We start from the raw sequence: 12,398 nt of genomic DNA, 5'->3' as shown, positions 1-12,398 counted from the left end.
ACACTCAACTATATAGTCTTAAATGGACACTAAGCAAGTTCTAGGAATATAGCTACACAACACACAAGAATTATAATCAAGGCTCAACATTTTAGAAAAGAATGTGGTGTTATGCACTAATTTAATTCCTAAGTTCTCATGCCAATCATGCCCAATTTTATTCACAAATGACCCAAAATTTTCAAAAATTTGCACATCATGCATCCATATCCCAAAACAACTATCATGCTCACAATTGTTTTCACCAAAGAACATTTTCACCCAATTTCCATCAAAATTTTGTCACATAAAAGTATTTTCATCAATCAATCATCCTTGGAAGTTGCTCAAATTAGACAAAAATACATTCATGCCATTAAAGATCGGGAGATGTCATAAGTTGATAAATTTCCAAATTCCGCCACAATCACAACATACAAAGCATTCAAAATCATGCTTAGAGCAAAGATTTAGTGGAGGTGACTCAATAACTAGACTACTAACACAAACTAAAACAACAAAGTAAAATAAAACACAATAAAGCATAAAACAAGATAAATTTCAACTAACGACATACAATTGACTAACCCTCCTCACACTATTTCGAACTTAGTCCCTAAGTAAGAAATATAAAGCAAAATTGTATGAGTTGAGTTAGAGAAATGCAAATCTCGTTTTAGTCGAATTCCGGTGGTTCGGGCGATGGAGTTGGAGATGGATAGGCCGGCCCTCCTTGGGCATTGAAATAGTCACGTAATTTCTCTTCGTGACGCCTTTGTCGATCATGAAGCCTCTTTTGGCGATATTCCATACGTGCCCACATCTTGCGTTGATCCTCCATGAATCGGAGTTGGGCGGCTTCAAAGTCATTCCTTGTATCCACATTAGGAGCGGGAGGCTCCCATTGCACGCCCTCCGGTATTGCTCCTCCTTCGGCGCTTGTTCCGGCCGCATATTTGTCTTTCCGTCGCACCGGCTCTACTTCTTGTCTTGGTGATGCGCGCAAACCACGCGGAATTGGCATGCCGGGATGTGTTTCCACCCAATTATCGTGTAAGTATTTCCCCACTATTTTCTCTTTCCTCACATATCCTCCTATACCCAAATGATCCATATCAATCATTCGTGGTGATTGAATCCGATATTTGCTTTCATCAAAATCCGGGTCTTGTCTTGCCAAGAACAACACTAACCATCCGAATCCTAGCTTCTTTGGAACTTTTGGAATCTCCCGGAGCAATGCCATCAAACGATACCCCATACTTAATTGCAATTCTTTTTCCGTTGGATGGTCTAAAGCTCGCAAAAGGAACAAATCCGACTTTGATACTTTGTTATGCTCATGGCGACCATGGAAAGTGTGGCCATACCACTTAAGCAAGATTATGGTGACAAAATCCCGAACCTCTTTCAATTTGGCGATGTGTGAGTTGTAACTTGGCTTCCCCGATGCTTTATTCCATATCACATTTGCCTCCATATCGTCTAAACCCGGCAACTCTTTAAATCCGAACTCATTCAATTCAAGGCCTTGGATCAAACTTTCCATGGAGTATTCCCGCTCTTTGCCATCTAACCGAAATGTAATAGAAGTGTTGTCGGATGACGCAAGAGTGGTGAAGAATTCAAATGTGAGTTCCTCACATTGATCATGTGGTATCTTAGTTACTTTATCAAGGTAAAGGAAGTGAAGACGGTCTTCTATCGCGTCATCAATTCTCAACTTCTTCATAGTTTCCCAACAAATGGCATAAGCATCGGTGATACCCCATTTCTTAAGCTTCTCGTAGCGTTCACCCTCACTAGCCGAGCGGATTTCGAAGGGTGCCTTGTATTTCCGTGAAAGAGGCCCGAAATTGGTTGTCTTTCTTGAAGAACGGATAGGTTGTGGTGGTAGCTCCTCTTGAATTTCTTGCTCAATAGGAGGTATGGATTTTTTCTTGGAGGCTCGGCTTGCTCTTGTATTCCGAGACATTGTAGAGGAAGGAAAAGGGTGTTTGAAAGTGTATTTAGTTTTGAGTTTGGCTTAAAAAAATGGTGGAGATAGAGCTTGGAGAATTTTTGTTAGAAGAAAGAGAATGGAGGTCTTGGCTATGGAGTTTGTGATAAATGGGGAAAAGAATTTGGAGAAGATGAAGTGTTGGAGTTCTTTTTGGGGTAAGATTTGAAAAATAGGAGAAGAGGGGTGGAGATCTTGCCATGTCATGAATCTTGGTGAAGTGTTTTTCTAATTTGAAGGCCAAGATTAAAACACCTCATTAATCCAACTCCCCTCAACACCAACCAATAGGAACATTCCAAAAATTCAACCAATAAGAGCAAGGAATAAAAAAAAAAATCACTCCCCCCTTAATAAAGAAGGAGCTCGAATCGAGCTCCTCCTTGGAATGTGTTGCTCGATTCGAGCTACACAATTCTGGGGACAGAATTGTGTAGCTCGAATCGAGCTACACATTGGCAAAGTGTAGCTCGATTCGAGCTACACAATTCTGTTCCCAGAATTGTGTAGCTCGAATCGAGCTACTCATGTTGCCATGAGTAGCTCGATTCGAGCTAAGCAATTCTGGCAACAGAATTGCTTAGCTCGAATCGAGCTTGCCATTTTCCAATGGCAACTCGATTCGAGTTGCTATGAACCAAGGGAAATTTTTTTTTTTTTTTTTTTTTTTTTTTAAATTCTCGCTCTTCTTCGCCACACCTACGCACCAAAACCAAACACACCGGACGTTATCTTGAACAAAAAGACATAAAACTAACAAAAAACAATATCTAAACAATCTAAAGAAGGTAAAACAACAACAAAAACATTAAATCGAACCTCTTGGGAATGCCTCCCAAGTGCGCTTGTTTAAAGTCGAAAGCTCGACCGTCTCACGGTGGACTCATGTAGGATTTGTGAAAGATATCTCATCTTCCACCCGATTCGTCAAGGGTCCAAGATATGGTTTGCACCGGTGGCCATTAACCTTGAAAGTTTCACCCTTGGAATTCTCCAATTCCACCGCACCGTGATTCGCCACCTTCCGGATTTTGAATGGGCCACTCCAACGAGATTTCAATTTTCCGGGAAACAACCGCAAGCGTGAATTGTAAAGAAGTACAAACGAACCAACCTCTAAGACCTTTGGGGAGATGTGAGCATCATGCCATTGCTTCGTTTTCTCTTTATAGAGCTTGGCATTCTCATATGCCATGAATCGGAATTCATCTAACTCATTCAATTGAAGCAATCTCTTTTCCCCCGCCTTCTTGAAGTCAAAGTTCAACTTCTTAATAGCCCAATACGCTCTATGCTCAAGCTCTAGAGGAAGATGACACGCCTTCCCATAAACAATACAGAATGGTGACATACCGAGTGGAGTTTTGTAGGCCGTCCTATACGCCCACAATGCATCATCCAATTTCAAAGACCAATCTTTCCGGGATCCATTCACCGTCTTCTCGAGAATTCTTTTCAATTCACGGTTCGAAACCTCAACTTGGCCACTCGTTTGGGGGTGATAAGGTGTGGCGACCCGGTGATGCACATTATACTTCCTCATAAGAGCTTGAAATTGCCGATTGCAAAAATGCGAACCACCATCACTAATAACCACTCTAGGAGTCCCAAACCGATTCACTAGCCGCTTAAGAAAACTCAACACCACTTTAGCATCATTAGTGGGCAAAGCCTCCGCTTCTACCCATTTCGAAACATAATCCACACATACCAAAATGTATTGGTTTTTGAATGAAACCGGGAAAGGCCCCATGAAATCTATACCCCATACATCAAATATTTCCACTTCTTGAACCGAAGTCAAAGGCATCTCATCTCTTTTCGAGATGTTGCCTACACGTTGGCACCGATCACAATGGCCAACAAACTCTTTGGCATCACGAAACAAAGTTGGCCAAAAGAACCCGCTCTCAAGCACTCTAGCGGCGGTTCTAGCCGAACCATAATGTCCGGTCTCATGACATGAACTCAAAATGGGCATCATTTCTCCCAAGGACACACATCGTCTCAACATTCCATCACCACATATTTTAAACAAGAAAGGTTCGTCCCACAAGTACCTTTTAACATCGGATAAGAACTTCTTCCTTTTGTGGGATGTCAAGTCCGGAGGCATGACTCCCGATGAGAGGTAATTTGCAAAATCGGCATACCATGGTGTCTCCACTTCCCGAATCATCATAAGCGTTTCGTCCGGAAACCGCTCATTAATCTCCTCACCAATAGGAATTGGTTCCGGATTCTCAAATCTCGAAAGGTGATCCGCCACCACATTCTCCGTACCCTTCTTATCTCGGATTTCTACATCGAACTCTTGCATGAGAAGAATCCACCGAATAAGCCTAGGCTTTGCATCTTGCTTAGTGAATAGATACCGTAAAGCGGCATGATCGGTGTATATGATGCATTTCGACCCAAGCAAGTATTGTCTAAACTTATCGAGAGCAAAGACAACCGCCAACATCTCCTTTTCGGTAGTGGTATAGTTGAGTTGTGCTCCCGCCATAGTTCTACTAGCGTAATAGATCACATGCACCCGCTTGTCCTTTCTTTGCCCCAACACGCAACCCAATGCTTGGTCACTAGCATCACACATTAGCTCAAAAGGCAAACTCCAATCCGGAGATGAAATAATGGGAGCGGTCACAAGTGCCGACTTTAGCTTCTCAAAAGCATCTTGACAATCCCTTGTGAAGTCAAACGACGCATCTTTTACTAGCAAACTTGTCAAAGGTCGAGCAATCGACGAAAAATCTTTAATGAAGCGCCGGTAAAAACCCGCGTGGCCCAAAAATGCCCGAACTCCTTTGACCGTAGTTGGAGCGACTAATTTTTCAATAACCGCCGTTTTTGCCCTATCCACTTCAATTCCCGCCTCCGATATCCTATGCCCGAGTACAATGCCTTCATCCACCATGAAGTGGCACTTTTCCCAATTTAGCACTAAATTTGTCTCCACACATCGTGCTAAAACCCGCCTTAGATTCGCTAAACAACCATCGAACGAATCGCCAAACACGGAGAAGTCATCCATGAACACCTCCATAATATCTTCAATCATATCGTTGAAGATTGAGGTCATACACCTTTGAAATGTGGCGGGTGCGTTGCATAGTCCGAAGGGCATTCGCCGGTATGCAAAGGTACCGTAGGGGCATGTGAAGGTCGTCTTCTCTTGATCTTCCGGGAGGATTAAGATTTGATTGTAACCCGAGTACCCATCAAGGAAACAATAAAACTTGTGTCCCGCTACCCTTTCTAACATTTGATCGATAAATGGTAGCGGAAAGTGATCTTTTCGGGTTACCTCATTGAGCTTCCGATAATCGATGCATACACGCCAACCGGTTACCGTCCTCGTGGAGATTTGCTCTCCTTTTTCACTCTCCACCATCGTCATACCGCCCTTTTTAGGAACACATTGAATGGGACTAACCCACTCACTATCCGAAATCGGGTAGATTATTCCGGCGTCGAGGAGCTTGACGATCTCTTTGTGCACTACCTCCTTCATATTCGGATTCAATCTTCGTTGCCTTTGAGCCGACTTCTTTGACTCGTCTTCGAGATTAATCTTATGCATCACAATTTGAGGACTTATTCCTCGAATGTCTGAGATTTGCCAACCCATTGCTAACATGTGATCTTTCACCACTTGCACAACCTTCCTTTCTTGATCCTTAGAGAGCTTGTTCGAGATGATTATCGGCAAGGTTTCATTCTCCCCAACAAAAGTATACCGAAGGTGTGGCGGAAGCGGCTTCATTTCAACTTTCGGGGGCAACTCCGAAGATGGTGGAGTCACACCATTGCTCTTATCTAAACTTTCCGGCTTCGGTTCATCCTCTCTAGTATACTCATCATCCCCCGACTCGGAATGAAACGAAACTTGAGAGATTTGTTGAGGACAAATTTCTACCCTCTTTGCTTCATTCAACAATTGCACATTCTCCCGGAGTTGCTCTTCCACAATCTCATCAATCACATCAATTCTCATGCAATCCTCCTCCTCGATGGCATTCCGCATCACTCTCTTCATATCAAATTCCACACTTTCCTCATCAATTCTCAACGTGAGCTTGCCGGCATGAACATCAATGAGAGCACGCCCGGTGTTCATAAAAGGGCGACCAAGAATCATAGGACATTCTTTATCTACCGCATAGTCTAGGATCACAAAATCCACCGGAAAGATGAATTTATCCACTTTAACGAGCACGTCTTCTACTATCCCATACGGCTTTTTGAGAGAGTGATCGGCAAGTTGCAATACCATCGAGGTGCGCTTTACCGGTTGATCACCAAACAAAGACCTAAAAAGAAACAATGGCATCAAGTTAATACTTGCCCCAAGATCACACAAGCAATTTATAGCATTCATATTTCCTATAGTGCAAGGTATAGAAAAACTCCCTGGATCCTTAAGCTTTATTGGTAAGTTGCTTTGGATTATGGAACTACAATGCTCCGTGAGCGGTATTGTCCCATCTTGCTCCCAACTACGCTTGTTCATAATTATGTCTTTCAAGAACTTTGCATATTGGGGCATCTCCCGAAGTGCATCCGCCAAGCTTAGATTGATTTGCAATTTCTTGAAAATCTCAAGGAACTTGTGAAATTTTTCGTTCCCTTGAGCTTTCCTTAACCGGCTTGGGAATGGAACCGGTGGCACAAACGGTGGCGGCGGTGGTGGCCTCACATAGGGCTCTTCAACCTCGATAACCACTTCCTCACATTCCTTTGGTAGTTCTTGGCTTGAGCTTGCTACATCAACAACCACTTGAGGCTCATCCTCCTCAACAACATGCTTCTTCCCATTGGCTTTCTCAAGGTTTCTCCCGCTTCGGAGCTCTACCGCCTTAACTTGCTCTCTAGGGTTGTTTTCCGTAGTGGATGGCAACCCTCCTTGAGGTCTTCCTTGAAGCGAAATTGCCATTTGAGAAATTTGAGTTTCCAAATGATGGATAGTAGAAGCTTGATTCTTCTCCCTTTGCTCCATTTTTTCTAACTTCTCTAGCACTTTGGAAAGCACATTTCCCTCATCCGTATTCTTTTGTGGTTGGAATCCCGGAGGGTGTTGAGGTCTACCACCATAGTTGTTTCCTTGCCCTTGATGGTTATGATAAGGGCCTTGATAAGGACCTTGTTGTTGGGGCCTATTTCCTCCTTGGAAACTAGGACCCGCTTGTTGATTTGCTTGCACATTGCCTTGGCCCTCTTGATTCCTCCATCCGAAGTTAGGATGGTTTCTCCACCCCGGATTATAGGTATTCGAGTAAGGATCATTCCCTTGACGTTGACCTCCCACATAATTCACTTGTTCGTTCCAAGTTTGACCCATGGCATAGCACTCATTACTTCCATGATTGAAATCTCCGCAATGCTCACAACCTACTTGAACATATGCAACCGGAGCATTCCGTGGACCCACTTGTTTCTTCAAAGCATCAACTTGACTTTGTAAAGAGGCATTCATGGCTTTCATCGCTTCAAACTCCTTGGATTGGTCAAGTGTCATTAATGCCTTTTGAGCCGGTGGTCTTCTCCTTTCCGAGGACCAAGTGCTACTCACCATAGCCAATTTTTCAATCAACTCATTAGCCTCATCAAGCGTCTTTTGCATCAAAGAACCTCCCGCGGCCGAATCAATGGTAGATCTTGTGATCTCACCCAAACCATTATAGAATATTTGAAGCACATGTTCCCTTACAAGCCGATGATGAGGTACGTGCCTTTGGAGATCCTTGAACCTCTCCCAAGTTTCATAGAGAGATTCCCCCTCATATTGGTAATAATCAATGATGTCCTTTGTCAACTTCGCGGTTCTCCCCATCGGAAAGTACTTGTGAAGGAAAGCTTGAGCAAGATCCCGCCAATTGTGGATAGATGCATTAGGAAGTGATCGAAGCCACAAGCTAGCCTTGTCTCTTAGTGAGAACGGAAACATTCGAAGCTTGATTTGATCGGAGGTGACATTATGGAGCTTGAATGTGTCCAACACTCCCAAGAACTTGGCTATGTGTTCATTCGGATCCTCACTTGGTAACCCAAAGAATTGGCACCGATTCTCTAGGAGTTGAATCGTGCTAGGCTTGATCTCAAAAGTAGCCGCGGTGACCGGCCTTGCAAAACACCCATAGGTAGCATTATCCACATCCGGGAGGAAGAAATCCCCCAAAGTTTGTCTTTGTGCTTGATGGCCTTGAACTTGAGGGTGATTGTCCCCTTGTTGCTCTTCCTCATAGTTATCATCCCCACGTTCCATGATAACGGGTATACGAACAATAACTTAAAACAATAAAAGTGATAAAAAACAGAAAATAAAGCTAACTCGACCGAACAATAACTAATTTCAATCAATCAATAAACACTCGTCACTCCCCGGCAACGGCGCCAAAAACTTGTTGAGAAAAACCCAACTTGTAATAGAGTGGACCTAAGTCCGAGTTATCGATCCCACAAGGAGTGAATTCAAGAGTGATTATCGATGAGAATGAACTTAGTTGCGATTCAATTCGTTTAGCAAGAGAATAAGTGTTTTTGCTTAATAACTAATCAACCAACTACTAACAACTTACGCTAGTCTAGGAATTAACAATTTACTAATTTAAAGAAACGAATAAACACTAAAATAATTAACGAAATTCAAGTGATAAAGAGGTTTGGGAGCTAATAATCCTCTTAGGTCATGCAATCAAGGGTATCGGGTTTAGGGTTCTAAACGAGGACCGAGTGTTCTAGACCGCAACTCCCGCTCTCTCGAGCCTCAAGGAGCTACAAAACCGCAACTAATCGAGCTTAACCTACTCTCGTAGCACCAAACGCAAATAGAGGCAATTAACAAATAAATCACAACTCATAGGCCACCTAATTACTAACCCACTCTCATGGTGTTACTAATTAAGTCTCTAATTAATCAAATCCAACTAATAAACCCTCTCTCAAGGTGAGAATTAATTTAAGAACAATACTTAGGTAGCTAATCTAAGCAAGCTTTAGGTTCCTTAATTAGAACAATCAACACAACCCCAAAACCCTAACCCAATCATACACAACTAAGATTCAAATTAACCCCCAAACATGGGGTTTAGCCAACCATGGCTAAAACAACAAACATCAAGCAAATAGAATAATAAATCATTGAGAGATAGATCTAGTTACCTTTGTAGAAACCCAAGCCAATAACATTCAAGAAGATAATACTTCAATAATAAAATGAGAATAAATCTTCAATAGAAAAAGCTTAAGTATTCAACAATGGAGGAAAATATGAAAATCTGGAAATTCTATTGAAGAAGGTAAGGACTACACTTGGGGATTTCTAAAATTAGGAGAAGATTCAAAAGTACAAAATAGAATAATGTCTAGCAAAATCTTCTATACCTAAAATAAAGATAAGGCCCCATATATATAGTACTTACAAAAGAAGGAAAAAGACAAACATTCAATTACACATGTGTTGGGCCCAAAAATAGCAAATTAATAAAGCCTTAATGCATCTTGAATTAAGATTTCCCCATTCCAGCAAGCCCAAGTTCGAATAGAGCTCCTTGGGCTAAATGAGAAGCCCGATTCGAGCTGCCATTTTCTGCTCCAAATCTCGATTTTCAAACCTTCGTAACTCGGTGTAGAAATGTCCGATTCAGTCGATTCTTGAACCGTTGGAAAGCTCAGGACGTCTACTTTAACTTTCATGAAGATCACGAGTTCATTTGAGGCTTCGAGCTAGTCCAAATTGGTCAATTAGTGCCCCGGGGTCAGCTTTTCAGATTTGCAAATGAGCTTCCGCATCGCTTTTGTCGTCTTTTCCAACTTTTGCACCAAAATGCTTCCGCAATGCTCCTAAGTACCTGAAATACTAAAACACGTAATAAGGCATACGAAATACCATAAAACCGTGATAAAACGTTAATAAAGCATGCGGAAACGACGCTAAAGATAGGAGTAAAAATACTCCTATCATTACTCTTAAAGGAGAAAGATTTGTCATTTCGCTGGATTTGCTTTCTGAAGCATTCGGTATACCAAACAGAGGGGCTAAAATAGCCAAGAAGAGTGAGATTAAGAAAGCTTCAGACTTTCAGGAAGATCTTTTCAAAAAGGAGATTTGTGAAGGCAAAAGGGCTGGCCTTTTGGATGTGTCCTCTGCCTCCTTGAGCACCAACTATCGGGTATTACACAAATTTATCACTGCTTTTATTGCTCCAAAATCTGGCTCTTTAGATTATGTGAGTAGTATTGAACTCTGTCTAATGTGGCACATTGTTAAGAAGAAAAAGTTCAATCTTTGTTACTTAATAATGAACTTACTGACCAGCACTTCTAAATCTAAGAGTATGCCCTATGCCATGTTATTAACTGTTCTTTTTGATCACCTGGGTATCAATTTTTCAAAAGAAATGTCTACTGCTTTAAAAGAGAAGGATGTTATTGGACAAAGTTTTGTGTCTAAGACTAAGAAATTCAAAGAGACTAAAGAGATTGAAGCAACTCACTTTGTGGATGATGATGAGCTTGTTAGTGATGATGAAAAAGTTGATTCTGATGAGGAAACTGAAAAGGAAAGTTCAGGAATTAAGATTCTGTCTGAAGAGGAAGTGAACTCTTTTTCTGAAAAAGAGGTGTTTGCATCTGCTAAGGAGAAATTGCCTTTGGAAATCTCGGATTCTGTTAATTCAGAAGAGACAGACTCAGCAGATCTTGAGACTCTGCAAGAAGCACTCAACAAGAAAAGAAATCTAGGAGTTCAAATCAAGGCTGTGAATACCAGGCCTTCTAAACTTCCTGTGAAGAGAAAAATTGTGCTAACCAAGAAAGGTGTTCCAAAGGAAACAGCCCACAGAAAGAAGGATTCTAAAACTCCTTCTGAGGTACCTGGTTATGATGAATCCGAAAAGAAAGATGATGTAGTGGAAGATACTCAACAACACCATGATGCAGTTACTGAGACTGAAGACCTTGCTTTGAAAGCAAAGGAGAAAGATGAAGCTGTTTGTCATTCTGCAAAAGCTAATACCAGCAAAGAACCTGTTGCAGCTTCAGTCAACATTCAATCTTTACTTGATGAAAAATTTCTGCTAATTGAGAAGATTACTAGAGAGAGCATGGATCTATGGCTGTCGGGACTAAAGAAGGACATTCAGAATCTGATGATGCCTACCTTATCTCCATTAAAGCAAGCTGAGAAAGAGTCTAAAGGAATTGATGTAGTGCAGGGTACTTCTGGAGCTGATCCTGAAAACACTGAGCCTTTGGAAATTGATTCTTCACCTGCTTCTAAAGCTGATCAGTCCAGCATTCCCCCTTCTGTGTCTAAAAGAGCCACCCGTTCCACCACAAAGCTTGAAACCCTCAAAGTCTCACCTGGAGAAATAGGTTCCAAGGACATTCCTGCTGTCCTAGATGATTGAATCTATCTGTTTTAGTTTCGTTTAGAACTTTTCTATCTTTAAAACTATGCTTCTTTATGTTTTGATCTTTGTTTATGATGGATGTTATTTTCTTATCAAGCTATTTTGTTTCTTCCCCACTCTCTTTTTGATGTCTGACAAAAAGGGGGAGTAAATGTGTGCTATGTGGTGCTTTATTGTTATAAATATGAATGCCATTTGCTTGCAGAATTTTCTACATTATCTTTTCAGTATGGCTGTTTCTGCTATAAGTCTTATGTATTCTAACTGATCTTATCCACTTTTTGCTTCTATCAAGATAATTTGATTAAGAGTCTTCGTGCAGTTGTTTTTTAGAAAGAAGTTAAAGAAACTCTTGAAAATTAGTTTGGCACAAATTCAGGGGGAGCTAATTTGAGCAGAAATCAAACTAGTTTTCGAAAATCTGCATCTCATTCATTCATACTGTGATTTACTCCTTGTCTCTTAAATCATTCTACTTGTTCAAAGTTTTGTCATTATCAAAAAGGGGGAGATTGTTGGCTAAAGGTTACCCCTATTTTTGATATAACATAAACTTTAAAGAAGTAAGGCTAATGTGGAGTATTCAGTGGAACTTGAGTAAATGCAGAACCAGGCTCAAGCTAATTCTGGAAGCAGAAGAATAGTCAAAGATCAAGAAAGAACAAAGTATGAACAAGTCTGGATCATCAAGCACAATGGGCCTCAAGAATTTATAGATTTATCTGTAAAGGTAAATGGGCTAAATAAAGTCATTAAAATTCTGAAGCTCTAGAAAATGTTTTTGATTCTCTTTTGATCAAAACGGTTTTAAAGATTGTGACATCATCAAAATGTCCTTTTCAGTCACATGCACACACAAAGAATAAAAACATTCTCTTGTTTTCTGGTGCAACGGTTTCTTCACAAGCAATCATTTTCTCTTTCCTATTGCTTCTAGAAACTGGATAGGTGGCAAATCTTTAAAGGAATCTTTGTAAATATCTGAGGGCTTTTTAGAGAAAAGGTTT

General features: G+C 41.1%; 1 protein-coding gene and 1 non-coding gene across 2 annotated transcripts; both read left to right on the top strand.

Annotated features, from left to right (window-relative positions):
• The first annotated feature begins 7,689 nt into the window (after positions 1-7,689).
• On the top strand, positions 7,690-7,796 carry LOC126666365 (small nucleolar RNA R71). The gene has a single exon (XR_007637869.1). It is a non-coding gene; the product is annotated as a small nucleolar RNA R71 (small nucleolar RNA).
• A 378-nt stretch (positions 7,797-8,174) lies between these two features.
• Positions 8,175-11,388, top strand: LOC126673951 (uncharacterized). The gene is made up of 2 exons (XM_050368292.1): positions 8,175-8,251; positions 10,011-11,388. Exons 1-2 carry the CDS (start codon positions 8,175-8,177, stop codon positions 11,386-11,388), a joined length of 1,455 nt encoding a protein of 484 aa, XP_050224249.1.
• Positions 11,389-12,398: the final 1,010 nt, after the last annotated feature.

The sequence above is a fragment of the Mercurialis annua genome, linkage group LG1-X (genome assembly GCF_937616625.2).
Source record: "Mercurialis annua linkage group LG1-X, ddMerAnnu1.2, whole genome shotgun sequence".
NCBI classification, from domain to species: domain Eukaryota; kingdom Viridiplantae; phylum Streptophyta; class Magnoliopsida; order Malpighiales; family Euphorbiaceae; genus Mercurialis; species Mercurialis annua.
The sequence above is the reverse complement of the archived record's forward strand: the minus strand, read 5'-3'. Positions and strand labels throughout refer to the sequence as shown.

Excerpts from the sequence above, each read along its gene's own strand:
- LOC126673951 (XM_050368292.1), top strand. The coding sequence starts at position 8,175 with ATGGCCTTGAACTTGAGGGTGATTGTCCCCTTGTTGCTCTTCCTCATA. Across the intron at positions 8,252-10,010 it reads CCCACGTTCCATGATAACGG|AGGGGCTAAAATAGCCAAGA; the intron begins GTATACGAACAA and ends TATACCAAACAG.